This window comes from Oryzias latipes, chromosome 3, assembly GCF_002234675.1.
Source record: "Oryzias latipes chromosome 3, ASM223467v1".
In the NCBI taxonomy this organism is placed as follows: domain Eukaryota; kingdom Metazoa; phylum Chordata; class Actinopteri; order Beloniformes; family Adrianichthyidae; genus Oryzias; species Oryzias latipes.
Window position 1 is genome coordinate 24666726 of NC_019861.2, and position 26360 is coordinate 24693085.

The 26360-nt window shown below is 38.7% G+C and overlaps 2 protein-coding genes across 4 annotated transcripts; both read right to left on the reverse strand.

Moving 5' to 3' along the window:
- Positions 1-1217: 1217 nt before the first annotated feature.
- LOC101168611 (XK-related protein 5) lies at positions 1218-10915 on the reverse strand. Its single transcript, XM_004067377.4, has 13 exons — positions 10567-10915; positions 9017-9106; positions 8816-8921; positions 8494-8660; positions 7326-7459; positions 7148-7226; positions 6797-6966; positions 5894-6005; positions 5619-5786; positions 5344-5534; positions 5129-5212; positions 4446-4629; positions 1218-4234 (listed from the first exon to the last, which is right to left on the reverse strand). Exons 1-13 carry the CDS (start codon positions 10673-10675, stop codon positions 3594-3596), a joined length of 2235 nt encoding a protein of 744 aa, XP_004067425.2. The 5' UTR covers positions 10676-10915; the 3' UTR covers positions 1218-3593.
- Positions 10916-12067: 1152 nt separating this feature from the next.
- Positions 12068-21947, reverse strand: LOC101160889 (protein eva-1 homolog A). Of its 3 annotated transcripts, none has more exons than XM_020699647.2 (4): positions 21810-21947; positions 14932-15125; positions 13400-13762; positions 12068-12912 (listed from the first exon to the last, which is right to left on the reverse strand). In XM_020699647.2, exons 2-4 carry the CDS (start codon positions 15032-15034, stop codon positions 12800-12802), a joined length of 579 nt encoding a protein of 192 aa, XP_020555306.1. In that variant the 5' UTR covers positions 15035-15125; positions 21810-21947; the 3' UTR covers positions 12068-12799. The 3 variants fall into 3 exon arrangements, with proteins under 3 accessions (XP_020555306.1, XP_020555309.1, XP_011490708.1); XM_020699650.2 differs by lacking the exon at positions 21810-21947 and adding an exon at positions 19752-20309 and having other exon boundaries at positions 14932-15094; XM_011492406.3 differs by lacking the exon at positions 21810-21947 and adding an exon at positions 19752-20309.
- Positions 21948-26360: the final 4413 nt, after the last annotated feature.

Below are 26360 nucleotides of genomic sequence, written 5' to 3' on the forward strand. Positions count from 1 at the left end.
TGTAAGTGTTACAGTTCAATTGAAAATATTTTACTTGAGATGATCATTTTAGAGGGGAGCCATGGGTACTTGGCAAGACTTGGATGTGATCAAACTCCCAAACCTACGTTGGCTCCCTCATTTTGGCAGGATTTCACACCAAACCGCAAAAAATATTAAAGTTCTCGTGGGAATATTTGAAGAATATTTTAAGATAATTGAAGTCCAGAAATGTTTATTAATTTATCATTTTTAATCTTAGATTGACTTTGTCATTTATTTAAGAAATAGTGTTTTAGCTTTCTGTCTTTTTTGGACAGCTGACGACATAAAACATGCTGATTCTTTCTCTTCCTTTAAATGAAAGTCATCTGACTGCATGGTGCCATTTGATGAGCTGACATATTACTGTTAGTGCAGTGCAACAGTTTCACAAATACGAAAACAGAACAAAATCCCAGCTGCGACCTTTCTGTGGGGAGTTTGTGTGTTATCCTCCTGCATGTGTGGGTTTCTTCCATGCACTCCAGCTTCCTCCTACAGTGTAGATGTGCATTGTAGGTTAATTGGTGAATCTAAATTGAACTATCTGTGTGAAAGTTATAGTGTATGTGGCCTGGCGAAGGACTGGTAAACCCTAACCCTGACTTCACCCAACACTGGCTCCAGCAACCCCATGACCCCAAAATATCCAGTATCAACTCACATTGAGGGTTATCACCTTTTAAAAAAAATGTATTCTAAACTTATTTGCTGTATTGGAGCCAAAAGGTAAAATCGTTTCTGGTTGCCTTACAACAGCTAAAATGTACCGTATGGACATAGTACAAATGTAGCCACGACGGGGTCCAAGCCTGGGTCTCATTGTGCAGGTCCCAAGCCCTGATAAATATAGAGTGTTGTTTCAGGAGGCTCATCCAACGTAAAACCCATCCTAATATGCCAATCAGACCTGTTGGGGTTTCCGCAACAGACGGGCTTCTCCTTCTGCAGAAGTCTAACAAAAATTCTCGTTTCCTGTGTGGTTATTCTCTTTGTTAAGAGACTTATGACATCCGTACCGGATTGGTCGAGGCCCCGGTTAACAACGACCGCCATCGGTGCTGTTCACCAACAGGGTGCTGGGGGAAATTGGACATATAGTACAAATGTAAACTGGAGAAGAGAGATTATTTACTCTGACAGTTTAAAGAAAAATATATTAAAGATAATGAGTATAGAAAAAAGGACTTTTTCGCTTTACTCAAGATAAATGGCTTTATTTTGGACACATTGAGAGCAGACTTTGAGTCCCTTTTACCACCCAGAGTGGAAACTCTTGTAGAGTTGAGGTGTTGGTATTGATGAGGGAGCGTCTTCCCATTCGGTGAAATCTGTCAAAAAAGTTTTGTCTGCTAATAAAAACTATCTGATCTAAACACAACTGCAACACAAACCTTGTCAGCACATTTTCTATTAGTGATATAAAAAAAACACTGGAAAAAATCAAATTATAAGGAAGTAGAGCTATTACACAAGGGGGAAAGCAGGAAAAAGATATGTTTGAGCAAAGTGTCTCATAATAAACAGGCAGAAGCATTGCTTAAGACTAAAGCAAGTATTTGTCATCAGTGCATTGCAACACATTGCATTTACTGGCTTTTTGCTGATTTACATACATACAATCTGGCATGTGATTTAACATGTAGGTAAAGTATTAGCTATTTTCTCTGAATGAATGAATGCATTCAATATTCATGCAGTGAAGCTGCTGTAAATTGTCATTATTAGTTCTGCTGGTAGCGGAACTGGACTGGGTTTTCATAAAGTCCACTTCACAGTTTCCAAAAGTGCTGCCTGTGTTTCTCTCCTTAAGACGTCACAACCGTTTGTCGTTCATGATCCTACAGTACCTTATTCTTACAGCAGTTTTTTGTGTAAAATAAACATTCTGTGTAGTACTGAAAACACAAAGAAAGGAAATTAACAGAAAACTATTTAGTAAAACCAACTGAATCAAAATATAAAATCAAATAAAAACCTATTTTTACTTTTATTTTTGGACATTTTTGTTGACAGTTCGTTTCCGAACTTTGGTGTGAAACCTTCTTTTTGTCACTATTATATTAAAATAGATTGAAACTTAAGTATTTCAATGTAATAACAAAGTCCTTTTGTATTAAAAATGGGTTAAACTAAATAAAGTTATTGTATTTTTGAAATACTATTCAATGGAATAGGTCAAACTAAATACCTCTTACTTCAGTAATATTAGAAGTCATTTCTTTCAGAAAAATTACTGACGTACCTTTAGATTTTTTTGTCTTTAGACGTTTTTTATTAATTGAGGTAGGATGTTTACTCAGTATTTTTTATTTCTGCTGCAGACAAAGCACATGTGATTTACAGACTTTAACACTTAGCTAAACTTAAACATGATCATCATGTCTTTTTGTTTCAATGTGACATGTTCACTATGGCGGATTTTTGAGACAGACTTTTTCAGAGAAACCAATGCAACAAAATACTTTAACCCTAGCTTTCTATTTTGTATCAAGAATTTATATTTACAACATAAAACACCAAAAAATAAGCCTTCAAATCATGTTATATAAATGATTTGAGATTAACAGTGGTGATTTTTTTTCTAGCTCCAAAAATTATTTTATCTTATTCAGAAATTTAAGAGATTTAATTAAAACTGCTTTTGTAATAAATTCAGGCATTTAGTAAGACAAAGGAGCCAACAATAGTAATAAAAAAATGAAATCATACATGATCAGAAATTCCCCAATTAGGAAAAAAATCCTATGATACTCTATTAAAAAATAAACAATCATCAATTTTGGTTTTATCACGTTCTGCTTTGCTGTTTTTGGTTTTCTATCATGCTACAAACTGTGCAAACAATAAACACAACATAAATCTTTTGTGTATTTAGGAGTAAATTGCTGTGTGAAAATAAAGTGTTATTTTGACATGATTAGCTATTAAAACATTTAGGGGGGTTTAGTTTTAAGGGAGATTAAAAGAATTTCTTTATTTATTATTTTATTTTACCATAGAATCCATCATAATTGCATACATCATCCTAGCTTTCCACCATAGTTTCTTTTTTTACATTATTTACATTTTAACAGCTTTTTTAATGTGCCTTAAACTACTCCTAACTTTTCAAACATCCCAAAGACTTTAGAGCTTTTACTCTTCTAGCAAGTCTGTTTGTATTAATGACGTTTTTGTGAATGTCTTCTTGCACTTAGCAGTAAAAAAATCTCTGTTGATGCTTATGCTTGTACAGATATATACAAGAGAAAAAGGAATTAGTTCATCTGTCCTTCGTTTGTTTGGGAAAATTACTATATTTTTCAAGGCAGTGTTTGTTGACTCAAACTACTCTGATCCTTTGAAGAGATCAACATGATTCCAGCAACTTACATGATGAACTATCCCCAAACCTCTTGTTAAACCTAACACACAGACGTTGGTGCAGGTATTTACTAGTCTGTAGACAAACAGTGATAACATCAGTGGTCTCTACAGGTGTTGTAATCGATTCATATTATCTCTAAGTGTGTTGATGTGTGTATTGATGTATAGCCTGAACCACAACTCCTCCTTTCCGCTCACTTTTCTTACACCGCCCTTTCTCTACTGTCAACAAACTGAACCATCTGTTTGCGAGCGTGGGAGATGACAGGAGTGAGTGCAATAACTGGAGTGCTGGGTGTCGCGGCATCAGGAGTTAAGGAACCTGGAGTTGATGCCACAGGAGTTGATGCTGCAGGAGTCGAAGCTGCAGGAGTCGAGGCGCCAGGGGTCCCACCTGGAGAAGTGCCTGGTGTTGTGCCGGGAGTGGCAGGAATGACAACAACAGGGGCCAGGCCTGGACTGGCTGCCCGATGCTCCAGTCGTGGAGTGGATGTGACAAAGCGTGCCTCCCTAATTCGATAGGGACTTCTGTAGACGGAGATGGGCGACAACTCTGAACCCCAACCAAGATAGCTTCCAGTAGAAGGGGACTGGGGATCTGCACTGAAATAGAGTGTTGTGCTGGACTCTCCAGGGATCCCTGACTTTTTCTCTGGGGAACCAGCCAGGAGAGGCGAGCGTCGCTCGGGTGACCAACCAGGTGTTTTGATGTCTAGAGAGACTACAGAGGATGAGCCCTCGGTAAAAGACGCAGGATTGCTGTCGATATGACGGAGGCCTCCAGTTTGTTGAGGAGATGAAAGTGATGGCGATCCATAAGCAGCACTCTGAAACTCTTCATCACCTGAAAATTCAAAGCATATTAAAAACATGCACTACCAAGAAAACAGGACAAAATCACAATCCTCACAGCAATGCAGTTAATTAGTTCAATCTGAAACTAGGATCCCCGAACAAGCTGTAGTTTTAGAAATATTTACGCTTGCTTTTACTATACAGCTGTGCAAAACTAGAATGTTTGGTTGAGTTTAGGTGCTAGTAATAACCCATCTAACCTTTTTCTTCAGAGTGCGGCGGACTGCATTCTTCTTCTGCGCTTTCTTCAAGAATCACCTCCTGGACGGGGATAATCTCTGGGTATCCTCTTAAATCCTGGATAACTGTTGGAGGATCTCTTCTTTTGGGTCGGGCTATGATGCTGGAATGAGCTGTCTTTGGAGGCTGTGAGGCTTCTGTTGCCTGAGAACAAAATCGAAGATTAAACTTCAGCTTCATCACAAACCATTCTAACTATTAAAGCTGTGGACAGCATGAACATTTTCACTTGTTTCCCTGAATGTTTTATACGTTTGGGTAGAATAATAACAAAAATAGTACTTTTAAGGCATTTTTGTACAATTTCTTTGACATTCTTGTAAATTTGTTTGTTAGAAAAATCTGCAAAAAAATGTGTGCTGCAGTGCATTGCTTTCACCCAATTCTTCACTTTTAAAACATTTGTTGCAAACATCACTATTTTTTTCCAATTATATAACAAACATTCTTCTGTTTTTTTCTTTGTTTACGGTGATACTAAATGAAGTTCTAGATTTAATGGTATGTTGAAAATTAGCCATACACGTCATGAGATTGCAGACAAAATCTGTGCAGACTCCAAACAATAATTCCTCAAAAAACCTTTATTTTAATGTATTCTTTATCCATTTAGGGAATTTAGTCAGTAAATTATAGATCTTGCCTGGGTCTCTTGCGGTGTAGGTGTCGGAGCGGGTTGTGGTACCGGTTTTGTGATTTGAAGAACTTGCCTCTGAATAGGTGCAACCTTTAACAATAAGATCACACATGACACCTTTATATTATCGTAAGAGACATCACATCTGCAGATAAATAAACCTTGGGTAATATTTGTACCAAAACGAAGCAGAATCATCCACGTGTTTAAGAGCAACAAACCATAGGGGTGTGTGGAACGGCAGGTGAGTGGATTTCCTCAGGCAGACCCATCAGTCCGGCCAGTCCTCCCTCACCGTATGCAGTCCAGATCCTCACAACATCCCCTGTCTTCAGAGCTAGGCGAATCAACAACCAGTGGTGATGCTTCCAGCCTTCCCATTGGATGGGAAGGTCCATGAGTGTACCACCGCCTGAGCAAAACATTTAAAATAGTTTTTAATTCTCAGTGCTGATAGATTAATATAATATATGACATGCAGATTTTTTAGGCAGACCTGACAGTGTGGCATGGCGGTGCAAAGTGGGTGAGACTTTCTCCTCCAGAGACAGTGCAGACCCTCGGTCTGTGCAGGCTCCACCTATTCCCCTGTGACGAATACTCTGGAAGATCTCAAAAGACTTCGGGTGGAGGAAACGATAGTACAGCACCAACGCTATCAGTCCTGTACAAGGTAAACAAGCAAATACCAAACAAATGATAAAATAAAATAAAAAAGGTAACATTTCCATCTAATAAAATAGATGAATGAAAAATGTTCTCAAACGTTACCAATAAGAAAGCTGCAGAACACTGCAGCTGGGATGCCCACGGTGTCCCAGGACACCATGGTGAACAGCCAAGAGGAAGCCAATAGAAGAAGAGCATTCTCCACAAACATAACCTACAGTAAACACAAATTAAACACATATCTTCTCCAATCAGATGTGGCATTGCTCTGATACCGCTTATTGAAGTGTTGATACAATGCATAATCAGCAATCACCTTCTAATAAATACACTTTAAATAGCTCTATTTAAAACATGAATTTCTAATTCTATTTTAACGGTTGTTTAAATAAGCTTAAAAAATCTAATCTAATCAGATATGCTGCTGCTCTTCATGGCATTAAACAATATTGATATCAATAAGTATTTAAGCTTGCATTACAAACTAAATATCTGATACTAGTTTAAAGAGAAAAAAAATTCCCCACACAGCGTGAGTGTGCATTATTCAAATGAAAGTCAGATAAGGCTTAACTCTTTCATGTAGTGTTATCTGTGCAGCAAAAAAGGTTGTTCCTCTGAAAAACCGTTAAACACAGCATAATAGGAGGAAGGTGCAGAGAGAAATACAACACCGCACACTTTCAGTAAATCACATGATAGGAGGAACTGCTTTTACATGACTGTGTGATATTTATTGGTTGTGTGAGCACTGTACTGTTGGCAAACACAATGAACATTAAGTTACACCAAACCAAGAATTTGTCTTGTGTCTATAAACAAAATTCCAATCATTAATTTCACTGCCAAATATAACAAAAAAGCTTGAATTGAGTTAATTACTTCCTGCTCATCTGAAAGTTTGGCTTTTAACTCTTTCAAACAGTAAGTGTTGAAGCGCACTGAAATATAAATAAAGCCCGTTTTTACGCAGCATAAGAACAATAATCACAAACACACACATACCAGGTAAAAAGCAGCCATGCGGTATCTGGACTGACCATACTTCACGTTGAGGAAGAGAAAGACATAAATGGCGCCCAGCACGAGGTTAAAGATTCTCCATCGACTTGTTGACCGTATGATGTCAGTCTGTTGAGACACCATCCAGAAAGTTGCCCCTAACCAGTGCACACCTGAAACACAAAAACATCTGCATCCTTGCCAATGTTTTACTGATTCCTCCTTCAGCTGTGAGCAAGCTACTTTAGAACAGAACCGCGACCGTTTGTTAAATTTGTGAAGCTTCTTCCCCACACAGCAGACTTTTCAGCACTCACAAGAGTTTGGAAAGCCAACGCTGAAACGCACACTTACCAAGGACTCCCAAAATCCACTGTCTAAAGACCCGTGTGAACAGCATTAGAACAGCAAACCTTGATCCAAGCATGGCAACCTGCAGGCAAATAAAGTATTTTTGCAAACTAATGGCATCAGTACAGATCCATAAGTACACAATTATGTTAAGTTCAAGGGTGTGTTGGTCTTTGCCCACCCTCCAGAGCAGTCGACAGAGAATGGCAGCTGGGGTCATATGCAGGTGCCCGGGTCTGATCAGGGAGCACGCTCTGGCATAGAGAACCAAGGCCCAGGCCAGCGACAACAAGCACACCACAAAACACACCGAGGCTGGAGGGAGAAGAGGCAGGAAAGACACAAACAGCAAAGTAAAGTGCTTCACTACACTGAAAACACTAAATAAGTGTTGTACAGGAGCACAAATTTAGTAGTATACAGGTGTGAGTTTTGCACAGTTATGTATTGACCTAATGCTTATTATATTTAATATGCTGTGAGACATTTGCCTCTTTCCTAAAACAGGAAACCTGACCAAACTGAACCTAAACAGTTCATTTCACCATCTGGTGTTTGGTGAAACACCATCAAAAGAAATAGGCCAGGATGGTTTTAATGAAAATTGACTGGATGTTGTCTTTTGTTATTGGAACTGTCACTATACAGTATAGGTGTACATTTTTAACCCTTGTGCTATCCTATGGGGTCAAGATGACCATTGATGTGTTCTCCCTACCATGACAAAGGTGGATAAAGGTGGAAAGATTTCATGTAATCCATGGACACCAGTGAAGATCACAAATCATTGAAGAAAAAAGGTTCAGAGCACTGTCTAGTGGGTCTAGATGACCCAACTCCCAACGTTAAAGTGCCTAAGATAGCACAAGGGTTAAAAGAAGTGCTGACAAATAACAATTTTACTTTAAGCAAACTAATGGACCCACACTGCCACCTATTAAAAGGCCTTAAAATAGCATGTCAAATACCATTTACATTATATGGGACTGTTTTTAACACTTGCGACTTCTGTTCTCCCTCATCTACAGACAAAATGTTAAGTTTTATATAAAGTTGTTTGCGGTATATTCTTAGACTCGTGACTTTTGCAAAATACGCAGACTATGACGGTTGTACAGTGAAATTATTGCTTTTTTTTGTGCTAAATATCCTTAATATAAGGGAAATCCCAAGATCTGCTTAAATAAAATGTATAAAAAATGTTTTGCTCATTTGAAATGCGTGACTAATAAACTTAACCAAAGCTGGGATTTGAGCTGTAGATTCAGCAGTTCATTTTCCCACACAAAGCAGTCAATCTGTTCTAGCTGTGCAGTATGTTCTATGCTCCTTTAAGCATCTCTCCTTACTTGGAGACTTGATGCCGATATCAGTGCAGATGAGCACGTAGGTCTGGAACAGCGTCTCTGGGAGGGTGACCACTAGGGCCTCAAACAATCTGAGGGCAGATGCATCAGCCTGCTGCATGATCTCCACATATAAATCCTCATCTGGAAGGTGCATACATTCCCACAGCCTGTGAGGACCAGTGATTAGACAAATACAGGTTATAAACATGAAACTGTATTGCTAACAAAATGGAACTGTATCTCCACTTCAGGGATTACTGCAGCAATTATCGTGATACATGTCTATCATATACACTGGAGGCACAAATGCACGAAAGCCCACCTTTTGAAGATACCCAAGTGCAGTATGTGTGTCCACCTGAGAGACTTCCGGGCTATTCGTCCATCTGACAGATACCACTGGTAACTGAGCCACTGAGGACCCCAACCTGAAACACACAGCAACACATCACGCCACTCCACACTGACATTTCACTTATTTCCTCCACTCTTCCACTGATTTGTGTGTAGCTGGAGGTGTCACCTGGAAGCAGGAACAGTGCAGTGAAGCCAGCGAGATGGGCGTAGCAGTAGTTATGACCCACCCACAGGTAGTAAACAAAACAGTAGATCACTGGGGACATACAAAAAAGACACAATAGTGTAAACTTTCGTTAGAGGAACAATATTTGGTTTTATTAGGATATTCAGAAAAAAACATAAACTCAACTTTTACTTTTACATCCGTTGTATAAAATATACTAAACTCTCATCCAGTGAGAACTACTTTTCCTAGTTTCATAAAAAGCAGTAAAAAACAAACAACAACAACAAAAAATTGAATACCCGTCTGCAGAGCTAAGAAAACTTAAATCTTAATTATATAATCAATAATAAAATATTACTTATGACACCATCAGTGGCTATAAAACCTAGTTAAGCAGCAACTTTCCTGTTATATATTTGTTAAATAACTTTAATTTACTTTAATCAGCAGTAAATCATTCATGAGTAAGTCTTAAAAAGTAAGTCTTTTATTAATTTATATATTTCTACTTATTTTGATTTAATAATCGCTTACAAACAAGTTGTTACCACATCTAAATGATGTGACATTGAGGTTGTAAAGAATGCTCTCTCGGTGTATTACTAACTCCTCTTTAATGAGCATATTTCATGCTAAGTAAAGTATCTGAGCATGTAAACAATTTGAGAGAATCCGATTTATGATCATGCAAATATTGAGCATAATTATAGGACAAAGTCTATCAAAAATAACTGCTGGTTAGATTAAGTCTGCTGTATTTGTGCATGAAGCTGCTCCAGCATCCATCAGTGTCGCTGCAGCAGTGCGTCTTCATCCAAGAAACGCATTTGCAGCAACTTATCCCGCGTTCGTTCTTCATCTTTCCATTTGTGTTATCCTAGTGTCCTTGCTGTTTTGAATGACATTTCTCTGCATGGCTGCACAGACAGCAGTCTCTCCCCGCTCTGCATTCCTCCGTGCATGTAACATGAACCTTAAAGCGGGCAAAAAAACGGGCGGGATGTCCGGACAGAAGACTAGGCCCCGCACTGGGGTCTACGCCCATCCCCTGCTCCATTCCCACACGTTCGAAAAGAAAAGGAATAAAAAGAAAGAGAGGAAAGAAAAAGAGCGCTAAAAATACGAGAGCACGGTTCCGCCAAGTTTAATGCAGGAACCGTCCATGCAGGTAAAATATCAACATGATCACTTTGGGTCGTGAGTCAGCAGTCCTGCGGGGGTAAAGCAAAAGGGATGTTTGAAACTGAGAAAGAGGTGCTGCGAGTAACGCAGAAGAATAAACCTATGCAGCGAACATATTTTGTGCAGCATAATGTAAATTTTAGCTGCTTTTTAATATAATTTTTTTTTTTATGTTTTCCATCTTGGGATGCTACGCGTGTCCAGAATGGCGCGCACGCGCCGTCAAAAAGCCTCAAAAAAGATTTGTCCTTGTGCATCATCATCCTCATCATCATCATTATCATCCAGCACACAGAAGTAAACGTGCGTGTAAACCCGCGTGTGTCTATGAGTGCGTGTGTGTCCCAGGTATGTTTGGGACTTACGTGCCGTCCTCTCTGCAACAATGAGGAATGCGGTAAAGGCGAACACGCAAACTTGGCAGCACGGCATGCAGCCGCCTCCGTTGGCTGGAGTGGCCGAGTAATCTCTCATGGTAGTCTCAGGAACCGACCGGGTCTGGAGATGGACAGCGATGTACCGATGCGGACCCCCGCTGTAGCAGCGCGCGCTCTCCGCTCCGCGTCCCCGCCTGACCGTCCCGTTAAAGTGGTACAGCACAGATGTGCACTTCTACGCTCTTCATCTGTCTGACTCTGTCAGACGGCATTCCCTGGTCTTAGCACGACTAAACGGTCCTTTTTGAAAAACGAATCACTCATTTCTGTATTAAAATCCTATTTAAGAATTTGCTTCTACAAAAAAATAAATAAATAAATAAATAGTAATCATAATATCCCCTCTTCCTTCAACATACACATTCTGAAATAAAACATCCATAGGCCTATAATCAAATTGTAACACGAGAAAAGGTCTAACATACTTCAATTCTAAGATAAAAACATGTCTAAAAAGAAGTGTTGAGTCTTTGCTTACAAAGCTTTACAGATGAAGCCCTCACATCCTCAGAAAGGCTGTTCCTCAGTGCTGAAATAACCTTTGGGGCCACCAGCAGACCTGCACCTGAAGACCTGAAGACTCTCTGGTATGGTCCTAAACTGTTTGTGCATTGATTTTTTGCTGCTGCTAACTAATCTGCTGATAAAAGTCAGGTATGCAAGTCAATCTGAACTTTGTATAATCAACTTAAGCATGCCTTTGCTTAACTTTGCAGTTTTCTCCCTTTTGAGTTTAAAAATAATTTAAAAAAAACTGTTTTACTAATTTTTTCTATTAATCTATGCATTTTCTGAATTTCTTTTTAATATTAAAAATACAAAAGTGAAAACAATTTACATAGATGGTACATATTTATTTGTGTGGGCGGGGCCTATCCATAGAAGACTGTTTATGGGGAAAAAAGGCTTGGCTTGTTCAAAAGTTTCACTTTAAACTAATTTTTCTCCTGTTTTTATTAATCACCGCCTTTTACTGCATGCCAATGCGTCAAGGACGTTGGATTAGGATGCTGTGAAGCTTGCAGAGGCTTTTAATGGACACTAGGTGGAGTCATTTACCTTCTTTTAACATGGATACAGAATTGTGTGATATTGGTGTTTGCATGTTTTCAGCAATTTTTAAATACTTAAAAAGTTTTATGACTAACGTTGTTGGTGTTCTTTGTCCTTAGAGTTGCTGGTTAATACTAACTACACGCAACATTGCTTCTTTGGTGTAATTTTCCTGTCTTTCAAAGATTTTATGTTCTTGGACTACATTTACATTTACAGGTTACATTTTATGTTCTTGGACTTCTATGTATCTGTATTTGAACTGTGTCGTGTACATGCAGACAGGTGACAAACTTATTCCCAAATTGAAGAACTTATAGATGTTTGGTATTAAAGTAGTTTAAACTACTAAACAAATAATACAGAAAAACCCAAATTTCTTTAGGCAAAGTTTATTAACTTAATTAATCCATTAAAGCTAAATAAAATCAATCTTAAACACACATTATAAGTTGCATTCTACTTCTTGTTTGTATCAGTGTGGAATTTCTGCAACAGGAGATTTAGAAAAAAGCATCATCATCTGCTGCAGGATTTCTGTGGTCATTTTTTTCAAAGAAACGTTTTATATGCAATTTTCTCTGCAAGAATATCTTGCTCTCTTCTTTACATTTTCCCCTTTTCAATGAAAGTCACAGCAGGGATGCAAACAATGAGAGTGAAAATAAAAAGGTACATTGGTCCACAATTCCATAAATCATGTTTTAACAGTTCACTTATGAATTGCAAACTTCCATGTTGCTGGTCTCAAAAGTCTCTTTCAAGTTTAGTCTTTTTTCAGTGACTTTCTTTGTTTCTGCTATTAGAATTGTGCTAAAGCAGTCTCTGCGATCCCTTTCCGTCATCATCTCTATTCTGGTCTTTTTCCTTTCACTTTTGCCCGTGGTGTGTGGAAGACGGGGCCATCGCATCACTTACAACATAAAAAAGCTGTTTTATGTGATCCCGGCAGCAACAGCTTAGTAGTTTCTTTAGTGCAAACTTTCAGCTCATCTTCCCAGTGAAGTCAGGGTTCATGTTTATGCTCCGCATTGTTCCACTTTCCCGTTTCCATCTTTCCAGTGTTCCTGCATCTCAGTCTCTGTTTGTCTCTCTGTTTACTGCAGCATCAGTAGTATCTGTTGAGGCTTTGAGTGACTGTATTGATTTCTGGTTGTCCATTCATCCAAATCTCCCGGAGGATGCGTTCCCGTTCTTCTAATCGCTGGGCACGGTCCAGCTCTGAAAACAAACACACACCCTTAGATACAAGTGAGAAATGCTCTCTGAATGTTGTGTAGTGACAGGTACCTGAACCTCATCACACCATTGTGTTGACTCTACTTGTACCACCTTTTTTAACCTTTTTTCCACTTCACTTCTGCACTCAAGTGAACCTTCATGTGGACCTGGGTTCTCTTGATTGATCCACACCACAGTTAAGTTGAGTTTAAACTTGTCAAACAAAAGAGAACTCTCTGGGGACATAAATTCTGGTGCAAATCAAACCAGTCAATGTGAATGTCCTCTTATGGTTATTTAGGCCATCACCACTCTTTTTGACTTGAACAAGTAAAGGATCTCTATATTTGGAGAGCTGCCTGCCATATTTTGAGCATCTGAATCTGTCAAAGTAACTAAGAACAAAAGCCACCAAGCCACTCAAGCCAACCTTTAAAGCTAAATCCTACTTTGCAAGATCAGAGTATATATTTTTTGAGACAGATACCCTCAGAGGATGTAAACATGGTGGCCTGCACCAAAGCCCTCTCGAAGCGTCTGCGTCTCCTTGCTGAAATATCAGATGTGTCGTCCATGTCCTCCTCCTGCTGGCTGTCTCCGGTGGCTCCAATTCCTCCAGAGGTCACAACAGCACAAGTGTTGATTGGGTTACCGTCACCATGAGGATTTTGGATGCAGCTGTGCCTGTGGCGTCGATGGCGTTGTCTCTTGTGACGGTGATGAAGATCATTGCTGTTGCCATAGTGGCAGTCGGCACGACAGTGTATCTGGAAGACGATGGCGCACAGCGTGACAAGGAGGCCGGCACACACACCGCCGAGAAACACCAGGGCTGTTCTCTCAGGTTGGTCTGGAACACATGGAAGTTATGCACAAATTAGAGGTTACCAGAAAACCTATTATAGCAGTTGATTTATTGTCAAACACCACGTATAAAAAAGGTTTCTGAACCTCTCATCTGTCTGAAAGTTCACTTTGTCCAAACGTTTTCTACTTTCTACTAAAAAAAAACCAAACTCATTCATATCCTTTTTTTTCATATGTTATAAAATATATCTTTAACCCCTAAATGTAACCTTAGGCAACCATCCTATTTTTCTTTGTAATGTAGAAAACGCCAAATTTTCTCCATTTATCCTGTGAAAAGGTTTAGGCTTAACATGTTTGATAAAAGGAAGGGCTCTGCTGTTTTATGCTACGTTCACACTGGCCATAGAAACGCATGTTCAAGCAACCCATTCAACTGGAAAGTCGATGTGAACGTGCTTATGAGTGTTTTGGGCCACCGTGCTCAAAACTCTCATGTTCACGTACAGGCTACACAAGTTTAAGTCCAGTTTTTGGCTCTAGGTACAAAACGTGCAGCCAATGAACCTGCATTGAAAGTTAAACCAGTTGAACTTTGACCAATCAGGGACTCAATCAGGGATTTGGTAGGGACGCATGGATGGCATCCTTTTAAATACACAGAAGTGCCAACCGTTTGAAAATTGATCGTGAAGGAGAATTTAATCATTTCTGTGTGTGACTGGCTGGAATTATACGACACTGAGTTTATATCGGAAGGCAGCTGTGAAAGAAAAAGCTTTTCTTTTCTTTTCTTTATTTAGTTTACTTGACAAGGGACCATGTACAAGAGTATTAATCAAAGAAAAGACGCTTTGGACCAGACCAATGCTCTAAGAGCTAATTTCCATCTGCAGTCCCCCAAGCCTGGAGCAAGCTATTTCGCACCAAGCCTCTTCCAATTGTAGGAACATGCGCTAGTATTGGGTAGCAACAGTCCAGTGTGAACACCATATGCACCATCTACAAATCTATTCCGCTGCATCAGAGCTAGATAAATGTCCAAACAGGGTTAACCGGTCCTTAGGGCCAGAAATAAGACTGACAATGGTAGCTAATAAACATGACATCACACACACTGATAGATAAATTCAGCTGTGGGCTCCAACTTTTGCACACAGCAGTGGTTCACAGCCAGACATAAGTCATTCACACATGATTCTTCCGGCATACCTGCAATGAAGGTGTACGCTGCCAGTAAATTGCTAAGCATCGCCATCTCCTGAGGGACTCCCTTCACCTCCATGGATGGGCTTTCTGTTGGTATGGTGGTCATAACTTAACAGAGGATGAAGAGGTCAGATTATCTCCATATTCCTTCCTGGATGGTGGCTTTTTGGAGTAAATGTGAGCACAGAAAAGGTATTCTGGAAGGAAGGACAGGAGCCAAAATAAAAAGAGTTTTTAAATAATTCAGCAAACAAGACACATTTTTAAAACAAATATGTTTTTTTTCTGCTAAACTTGTTTTTCTTCAATACAAAAAAAACCCCGCTTACATACCAAAAACAGTTATATATGTGTGGATGAAGGCTTTTGCTAGTGACCTTACTTCTCAGCTTTCAAACTTTTTTCTATAAAGTAATTTTTTCTTAAACTGGTTTTGTGAGAGAGATAAAATAGCAAATTTTACATATAAAGAAAAAAATAAACATAAAAGATACAAACTAATGTGATCTAACTAACATTCAACAAATTTGTAGTTAATCATAGAATGCTGTGGAAAGAATTACATGTATATCTTACCCATTTATCTATTATTTTGTCTCTCTCACTCAATTCTTATTGTCATTATCAACATGCCTGAGCTGGTTTCATGCAGACTGTAGTGGAAAAAACACAGAGGCATTCATGCATAAGAACTACTGAAGTATAAAATATTCAGTGCAAAAATCATAATGCATGTATTTGCACGTTTGTACGTGCTATGCCACACCACACCGCTGTGGCACAAACAAACTTGTTAAATGCAGGTACAAACAATGCAGTGGAAGAGGCATGACGAATTCCAGGAAGCAGTCTGTGTTTGCGTCATAATTTTCAGGAAGATTCATGCAAAATGTGTCTTATGATAGAAGTAGATATCATTAGCCTCATAGTATAACTGATTAAATCACATAAAAACATTTTAGGAAGCAAGAAAAACACAGTTTTAAACTGGAATTATAATTTTTAATTGATATTTCACCAGTAAGTTCAAAATGACCCAAGCAATTATTTAATGAGGCCAACCAACCAAACGAATTACCGCTTACTCTATTCTTTCAAAAACAGCCAAGTGTGAACTTCTCATTTATCAGTTTTTCTTCAACGTGATGCATGTTATGTCATGCAGAGACATTGTTCCCATCAGTGACTGACCACACACTGGATGTCTGTGGGCCAAGGGGAGTACTTCTTTGCTGTCTTTATCATAACTGAACAAGAATGCTGTGGAAAAAAACATCCTTTTACTGAAAGGATTGAACAACACTGATGAGCTACATCAAATTTTTTCACTTGTCAGCCAAGCAACCTGAGCATAAATTACCTCGAACCACAGACTCTTCCATTCTCAAACTGCAGCAGACTCTCTTTGCACTTTTCTCTAGATTATAGGTTATTATATTATTTTATGTTTGGTTTGGGAGGAAGATCACCCTTTCTGCAGCTACCTACTGTGGCTTTTTGCAAGAATACATTTTTTTTCCATCATTATCTACAAAACAAAATGTTTACATCCTCATAAAAAGACAGATGAGCAAATTTTCTCTGTGGGCCTAACTAGGATGTCTACTTACCAATGTAAGTCAAAATCTTTAGGGAATATTTAACTAAAACATGGGAATAGGTCAGCTTTGTAGTTTTAGAAGTAATACGTGCGAAAACAAAATAAATGATCCTTTGTAAACTGAATCTGTTGATTGATCATCTATACAGCCTTTGTTTCCCTGAGAACCAGCCCATTCGTTTACGACCTAATTTAAGACTTTACCATTACCCCACCCAAACACCTTTTGAAGATTTGGTTCATTTCTCAAGCACTTGCTGAAAACAAGCAGCCATCAGCTCTTCACAAACTATAACTGTTATTGCAAAAACATTTACTGTGAACATGCAGACACAGTGCCCCCACAGTCCACCTGTGTGTGTATATTCTTAAATATAAGCACCTATGGACACAATGGGGATTTGAGCTTGTCAAGATGAAGTCTAATATAGAAAACACTGACTGATCATATTTTTCTTATGCTTTCTAAGATAATTGGCATCTTGCATATTTTTTTAACAACAGTGTTTGCAATGCAACCATCAAAATCTTAAACAATTCTCCAAAGAATTGTAGGTTTTTTTGTTAGTTCGCAGCAGAAAATATAATAACCACAAGATGTGGTCTAACTGAGTTATCCAGCTTCTAAACAAACCTTTATTATTAGCTAATCCAGCTAATAAAAGCTTCCTCCCCTCAGGAAGTAATACAAATGTCACTTTAATTGCAGTGGAGGGCAACAGCGTGAGCTCAACTCTCTCATTAGATTAAAAGTTTGCAATGCTCTCATTTGTTTTTTAATCTCTGATCTTTTTTTTGTCATACTCAAAAAAAGAAATAAAATTAGGGAAATTTTAATCAACTTCTGTTTCTCAAATTGATGCTAATTTGAGAAAAAGAGTTGATTTCCCCTGCTGTCAAGTTTAAATGCCTCTTGTTATGTGCTAAAATCTTTTTAACTCAGTTTTTCTGTGATTGTCACCCTGTAATAATCCCAAACACTCCAGGAAGACAGATAAACGCTTCAAATACCAGTGCCGTCAGTAAACATTTAAATGTAAAACTGCATCAGACTGCAGACAACAAAACCTGAATGCTGCATTTTTGTAATGTGATGTTTAAATCCAGACCAGAATTTTAAACTCAAGAGCATCAAAAATGAATGATGTTCTCAGAAACAATCAAGCTGGGCTAATTTCTGTTGATGTTCCCAGCTGTAAAAGTACAGCTCTTTTGGCCTGATGGGAAGAACCAAAGCGCACCGGAAAGGTAGCTTGTTGGTTTTTTTCTTTGCCCTTTTTGAAGTTTTTTACCTTGGGGAGGCCAGTTTGTCCCTTTGTCACGCGCTCATTTACATGAAAACACAGCTCTGGTTTAAGATTGTGTTACAAAATTAACTACACTGTCAGGAAGTCTTGCATCAAAGTGACAAGTGCAACAGGAAACACAACAAAAACAAAGCTCGGAGCAATTTTGCATTCACTGACTGTCAGGGTCATTTTGTGAAGTTGGGTGAAAATGCTGCAGGACGCAACTGCCCTTCTTCCTCCCACTGCTCTGCCTCCCCTCCTCTGACTTTAAATGTGACAGTTTAGGTTACTCTTACTGCAAAAAGCTTCAAATTGTGCCAGCACCCCCAACACCCATTTCCTTCGGTTACTAACTCCTCTTTGCAGTTCATTAAGCAATGTGGTTTTTCTACTTTGATAAATAATCAGCGTGGTTTCCAAGCATAGACAGAGCAGGTAAGACAAATAAAAAAGTGACAAACGTTTGGCAGATGCAGCAGACAAAAAAGCTGCTATGCAACAGAATTAGTGTAAAAAGCCTCATCTGCAGAAGGCTCATTACAGGAGATGTGTTGAAAATTGTCCTAATTGAAACAGTAAACAGCAAAAAAAAAAACATTAGGCTGACAGAGTTGAGGTCATTTATAACAAGAACACATTTGTCATATGCAGTTTTTGCATATGTGCTACAAGGTTTCCACAACAGTACAGGTTATAACTGCCAATAAAACAAAGAAAACACATCGCTTCTGTTATTTACTGCTACTCCAGCATTTAAACAGGCTGTCAAAGTGGTCACACTTTCAGAAATACAGACAATTTCCAAAAAGCAGAGATATCCATCCAGTAGATGGGTTTTTGTTAACAAGACACAGGATTGTGTTTATTTTCCACATGTAATTTTCAGAAATTTCATTTGAAATATTGACCAAATGTCAAGGACTCATGAATGTTTTTGTGATTCCTTTTGTGCTAAAAGCAAAAAAATGTTGACATGAAGAATGGAAAAAGGCAATTCTGTGAAAAAAACTTTGTCAGAATTCAGGTGACAGTGACAGTGTCTGAGCGGAGACCCCCTAAAAAAGGAACAGTTACTGGCTCAGCGAATTCAAACAGCTCTTTACTAGGCGAGCTCTGATGGTGCTGACAGGTAGAACACTGGATTTTGTACAACCAGTCGCTGTCTCATTTCATCATTTTCTTCTTAATATGCAGGCCCCAAGCTTGGCTGTTCAAACAAACTTCCAGGAGCTTTAAAAGTTTGAGTTAAAAGAAAAGGAGATACTCAAATGTGAGGTTTCAATGCAGAGTTCTTGGAACAAAGTTTGGGACGGGAACCAAGTGTGGATCTGTCACAGCAACAGTTTGGGCAAATTACATTCACATCCTTTGTTTTTCCTTGACACTAATCTTTGCCTCCATTCTCTGCTCTGCGTCTGTGCAGTCTGATCTTCTTCATGTTCACAGAGGCTCTTTGTTTTTTGTTTTTTTCCGTGTGGCTGAGAAAACTATATGGTTCCTCTGGCGGTGTCAGCTGGGCTCACACTGTACTCTTGCACACACAAACACACAGGGTTCCCTTTCGCACATATCTCCCCCATCACACTCATCACACATAAACCCTGCCGCTCTCAGAGTGCATGTCTTCTGACGCTAATCTAATGTGACAGTTGCCTTTCCCTCTCCTGCTGCACCGTTACTAACATGACCTGCAGAGAGAACAGAATGTGCGTGCAGAATTAAGGAAAAAAATGAAACAGTTCAGGAGAATTGAAGCATGCAAATATAAGGAGTGTCAGGATAAGGAAAGCGTGATGTGGTGTGAGAAAAGTGACGTGTGAAGAAGAAGAAACTGAGTGGATACTTCTTCCGACATGCAGCAAATCATCCACATCACAAAAAATGTGGATACAAACACCAGCAGAGTCACAATTGCATGCAAACCAAATACTCACAGTTCATCAGTCCCATGATTCCATCTGAGGTGTGTTTACTTGTCTCTCCTTCCTCCTCTAACCTCTGATTCCTTGCTCTCCTTCCCTCTTCTAGTCTGAGCTTTTCATCTTCCCCTCAACAAAAACCAAAAAACACTAACAGTACAATTAGAGCTATAAATCTCCACTGTCCCCCAACGTTGTCACACTGGCACACAAACCTCCACCTCTGCCTCCTCTTTGTGAAGGTACAAATTAAAAACATCTGTCATTCTCCCTTCTCTTCAATTCTTCTCTGTTTCAAGCAAAAGAGGGAGGAGGAGGAAGTGCTTTGCTCCAACTTCTTTCCAAAGGTCACTTATCCAGAAATTTCCTTTTAGTTCTTCCAGGTTGTTTTCCAGACAGCAGCTGACAGAGGTCGGCCCCAGAGGGCATGGATGTGACCTGAGGCTGGCTGACTAAACCTGTGTGCTCCGTCTGCATCCCCTGCCTTCCCTCACATTAACATCACACAGATTCACGTTTTTCAATGTGGACTCACCACTGCTCCCATCTCGCTTTCGGTCTGTCGCTCTCCAAGAGGGAGGAGAGAAAAAGACAGGGGGAGGGAGACAGGGAGGGGCACTGTGACTGCACTGCTTTTTTGAAACAAACTGATATTTACCTCCTGAAAAACGCTTTTAATATCACAAACATGTGGCCACACCATGTCAGTTTAAAGGTTTTTTTTTTAGTAAAAAAATGGTAAAAATGGGTGTAAAATCATACTTTACTATGACTTGAGAGCATGCTCAGCAGCTGAGGCATCACAGTAAAGCCGCTGCAGCTGTGAAAGAGACAACAGCAGCTTTATGTGTACATGTGCGTGCACGCTTGGCTGACTTTTATTGCCGTGGGGGGCTGATGTTTTAAACTCAATCAGCAGTTTTGTAAGAGCAACTATGTCAGATAAAGTTTATGAAAATTTGATTAGCTGGTCTGTCGTGTTGGCAGGTTATTTTTGAACCCGTGTTATGCAATGCTGAGAAAACCCTCCCGACTCAAACTTACCCAGGCAACGGCGCTCAACAGGTATGTGAAAGAAAAACAAGACAACAGATGCTCAAAGCTGAACCAAAGTTTGATTTTAAGCTGTCTGTAGCATTTCAGACGGGGTCTCATTTCTATCTCACTATGTTCGAGAAAGATTCAGATAAATAAATGCAAGCCTGCTACTTGAAGCACAGAAATGTTCTTCTGCCATCAGTAATTTGCAGTTTTCTTGGCGCTATGATGCTGCTGGCAGCCTTTCACAACCCCCACCACAGTAATATTTGATCCGGTATTAACTTCATCCCACCCCATTACCCTGCAGAGTTAGTCGGATGCTTCCATGTGGAAAGTGACAGAGTCTAGACTCCCTATAATGTTTCTGTGCATTAGTATTGCCACAATTCTTAGTTTAAAACCAAACTTTATGCTATGCGATTAAGCCAAATTGGAGGGAAAGTGAATTGTTGCATCCCTACTGCATACCAGTATGTTTACGTTAGGATTTATTCTTTTTGTTTTATTACTTTATACCAGGTTTAGTATGAGCCGAATGAGAGGTTGCTCGTCATTGTTTCTTCCTCATTGGCAAATTAAAAAAAAAAAGATTTTTCTGACTGTTTTTTTTTTTTTTTGTAATTTACAAATTAATTATGAAACTGTGTTCGAATTTTGAGAGAGATGCCATCTTTGATGAGGAAAACAAAGATGTTGATGCATCAGAATGAAGTGGACCAGGGAGCCTGTAGCCTTCCTTTTGTATTTATACTTGAAGAATACAATCTCTTAAAACTGCTTTTTTCGTCTAATCCTGATTCATAACGATTTGAATAAAGAAATACTCAGAAAAGCTTTTTTAAGCATAATTATTTTATATACACTCACCATCATCAGAAAAATGTGACAAGCACAAAAACACAATTTTCATCGGAGTATGTCTTCAATCTTTTGTAATTCTTTGATTGGTCAAGCTTTGGTTAGTCTGTACAGAAAATGGAGTGAAGGAGAGCTTGTTCAACACAGCTGAAGGGGTGGGCAAAGTGATCTGACCTGGATTTGACGGACGACTGCTCAAAGTCTTCTTATTTCCTCAGGAATCAGCTGAAATAGCAATAGATCTTCCTCTGCTTTGAAGATGTGGCTTCTTCCTCTACAGGTAACTAAAATAAAGTCATTTTTGCCCTTATTGCTGTACTTGTAAAACATGAACCAGCCTTTAGCCTGTGGGGTTGTGGGAGAGCAAGCACCTCAGTCAATGGTCAACCAGTTTCGTTTCCTTTTCTTGGAAAGTTTGCTGAAACCAGTTTACATTTGGTGCCTTTTACTTCTTTAAACTCCTGTAGAGCAAATTAAATCCAACTGCTACAATGAAACAGGAAAACTTACTTCTGTATGTTTTCTCAGTAAAAGAGGAACTAAGATATGACTCCATTTGCAGAGCTGGACAAACTTTTAAGTTCAACATTCAATGTTAGAAAAAGCTTGTAAACACGGATAAAATGTCAAGTATTTGCACAGCGAGCCTCAGCGTTAACCTTTACGAATCTAATTTAAGACGTCTGTGATACACAGAGTCAATATCTGATTGGGCCTCGTCAGAGATTTCACATGCAATGCCGCCAGAAAAAACACATACAATAATGACAAACTGTCTTTCAGGAAAATCCAGTCATTATCCGAAGCAGGTGATGTGAGCAGTGCGTGCCCAGAGAGCATTTTTGCAGCCAACACAGTGAACAAGCTCTCTTCATCCCTTATTCCATAATTCCATGACCTTTCTGTCGGTAATCACAGATTTATTTTGTTACCTTTTGCAGTTTTTTGAATTGTGCAGTGAGTATGGGAACAGAATTCCAATAGAAACTATATAAAGACGAACAAATTTCTTTTTTTTTTCACTGACCAAGGTATTCTGAAAAAGCGACAAAAGTACTTAGCCTAAAAGCATTTTTCTGTGATCTAACCATGACAATTTAACAATGCGGATTTTTGAATGTTCAAGATCATTATGTGGACTTTTATACATTTTTCAAACATTTTACTTTCATTTTTCTTTTGTGATACCTCATCTTCTTTTAAAAACATCTTGTCCAACTGACCTAAAGGAGCTAAACCTTTTGTTTTATAGGTTATGCATATTTATATACTTTCTCACTGATGGAAACTAAAATTCATACTGGTAGAGACATCTGTGACAGTTGAGAAAAGTTTTGTAATGATATGTTTGGCCAATTTTTGGGGGACATTTTTGAAAACACAAAAACAATGGAGACACAAACACATCACATCTGTATACTCCTGGGTCTCACTGTCACAACCCAGTGAGAAACCACCTTCTGGCAACATGATACAAGATCCAAATATACATGTCAAATTGAGCAGATTTTACAAAACCTGCAGAAATATTGCGTTTAGATGGTCAAAAGATCATCAGCTTATCATAGTTTTTAAATGAGTGGGCCTCAGATGTTTCATGTCCATCCTGTTTAGTATTGGTAGCTTGCTTGTTCCTTAGGAAATATTGCTTCAAAGTTCCTCCCACTTGTTGTAAAAAATACATTACATTCTATCACACCACAAAAATTGTAGAGATCAAATCAACAAACAAACATGATTTTTTTTAAATAAAGATTCTTGTGTCTGTAAAGCTCAAGATTAGAATAGACTTTCTTTGTAAAATGGGAACTCTCGAAGAAAACTATCAACTTATTTCATAATTTGCCATTATCTTGGGGTTTATACCTAAATTAAAATCCCACAAAATCTCAACATATTGAAATAGGCATAAGAGAGAAAAAAACACCACTTAACTACCTCCACAAAATGTTCTTATATTTTAAAATACATTTTTTGTTATTGTGAGACAAATAGACGGATAAACATGTTTGGGTTTTATACCTTTATTGTAAAAAGACAGATATTTAAACATTTTAAATGAGTGTAAACAGGTAAGTTTCTTCAAAGAAAATGGTTCTGTTCAGTTAGGGCCAAAGACTAAACTGATAAAATCATCCCACGTATCTCAAAATGAAGATGTTCATTATGGTACTTTTTATTCTTTATGGTATATTATATCACATCATAATTTGGAGATACAGTTACCTACATTCATTTGAGATAAACAGTACAAACAGCTAAAAGGCTGTAGGACATTTTTTTTGGGAAGTGGCATATTTTATTGTCACAGATATAACAGATGTATTGTCGCATGACAAATCAAATCAACAAAAAGGATGTAACAGGCAGCAGACTGGGATCCTCGGCATCATTAGTGGCATAAACACAATGAAAAGTTGTTTAACATCCCAAACACACAACACTTGGACTCTTTGCATCACAATGCATCTATTTGAGCTCCTCCAGCTCAGGATGATAAAATATTAACTCTCCTGCATTGTTTTGTGAGGAATTGTTGTGAGTCATCTCTGTGGCTGCGGGTCACAGGACTTGTGAATTTCATTCTGCACAGCAGCAATCCCTCCTCCTCTGGTATTTTACCTAATTATTCATGAGTGGGGAGGGGGTGAGGAGTTGGGTCAGGGAGGGCAGGCTCTGCTCCATTTATCCAGAAAATAATTAGTAAGTATTTTAATAAATTAAATGGCTCTGTGTTTGAAAAACTGCTCTGGTGAAATGAGCTATTTCTTTTATTTTGGTGTATTATCCAGAGGTAAGTCAAACTGGAAGATGTTTTACATACATGTCACTTAATTGGAGAAATCATTTTTTTCAAGATGAGTGAGCCTTATAGAAAAAACAAATTAATCTAAAATATGAATGAAGAACTCTTAACAAACTGCTGATTTCAATGACAAAGTCAAAAACCGTCCCTTTGCTTATCAGTGGACTGTGTTCTCCAGTATGGTGTTCCATTTGAGCCAAAAAATATCTATGTGGTCACTGTCTACGGCTGTGTCTGAATTCCCTCTGTACTCCCTAACCACAAGATCATCTAGTGCTCTGGACTTTAAAAGCAACTCGGACACCATGCTTACTATGTTTTGTTTTTTAAATGACAAATATTACATCATAGATTTCACAAAGTAAAAACCTAATAAATAAGAGCATTTTACGTCGACTATTTATGAATTCACTGTGTTCTGATGATGAAAACATTAACTGTTTATTAAGAAAAATACATTACAATACATTTTTCCCCCCACAAAAATTACAAAAACTCGATGTAGGAATTGCAGATTCTGACAGCTCTACGAAATGGCAAACACTCTATATAGTGCGGTGTGTAGTGCGCCTTGTGTTCACTACTCACTTTGAAGTGAGTAGTGAACACAACCTACGTCTTTGGTTCATTGTCTCTGCCTATGGTCCACTGTCTATGTCTATTGATGAAATGTACTGAACAATTGTTAATGTCCATGTATGAACCAAAGAGATAGACAGTGGAGATAAAAGTGTTTTTGGCACATAGGGGCCCCGTATTCCAGAACAGTAGGAGCTCCAACGTTTTGGATGCTCTACACCATAATCAGAGACCTGGCTGACCTTGTTCAGAGGATTTCTTCTTCTTTTTTTCTTTTCTTTTGTCTCTGTTGCTCTTGGGCACTTCTACTCTGTGCTGTCTTTGGCCAGAACAAATCCCTCATTATTTCCACGTTATCTGTGTGTATCGTCAGAGCCCCGCGGGGATGTGAATCAAAAGGCACAGAGAGCCCTGTGGGAGCTGTAGTCTGCTGGCCGGGTTTAGATTCAGTTTTAAGGGTGCGGGTCAAGCTGCTGGGGTGAAGGGCCAGGGTAAAGAGTTGCAGACAACTTTAGGGTAGCAAGTGTCCCCACGGGGTCTAAGAACAAACAAATGTGTGTGTGTGTGTTTGTGTGTTACATAAGACAGCTGCTCATGTGGTGATAATCAAATCATTCCCATGACTGAGTCAAGTAGAACCGAGGGCCTCTCTAACTCATCTTCTGTGCACGTCTTTCCCTCCACACTCTCGTTCTGTGCCTCCATATGTGTTTACTTTCTGCTGTTCTCCTCTGGCTTTCACATTGCACTCCTCATTTGTTCCAAAGCACACAAATCTTCTGTCTGGATGTCTTAGTGAACTTACATCTTTGTACATTTATTTATGAACTCAAAGAGGAAGCGAGCTCCTAACTGACCTTCAGGCCCAGCCACAGTTCACACATCACGAAGCAGAAGTAGGACCACACAAGGTAACACACAAAAGCTATAATAATCACAAAGCAACATTTAAGGATGTTTTATATAGCTTTAAAGTTAAAAACCGGACTCTATGGGCGCTTTAACCCTATAAAACCTATTATATCAAATAATTGACAGAAAATGAATACACGAAAAAATGTTGGTATGTAAATTAATTATTTTTTTATTTTCATATGCAAAAATGTGGTTCCAGGGAAAAAAGCTCCTTATTAACCCACTGTCTCAAATATGAGACTCACATTTTTAACATAGTGTAACTCTATGAACTATCAACAAAATTTGCAGTCTTTCAACAGCAAGAAGTCATTAAAAATTACTTTTCCCACCAAGTGTTTTTTAATATTCATGGAAGCAGCCATTCTGGCATAAGCAGAAAAGCCCTTCTACTGCCCCTAGTGGAATTTTAAGTGTTTAAATGT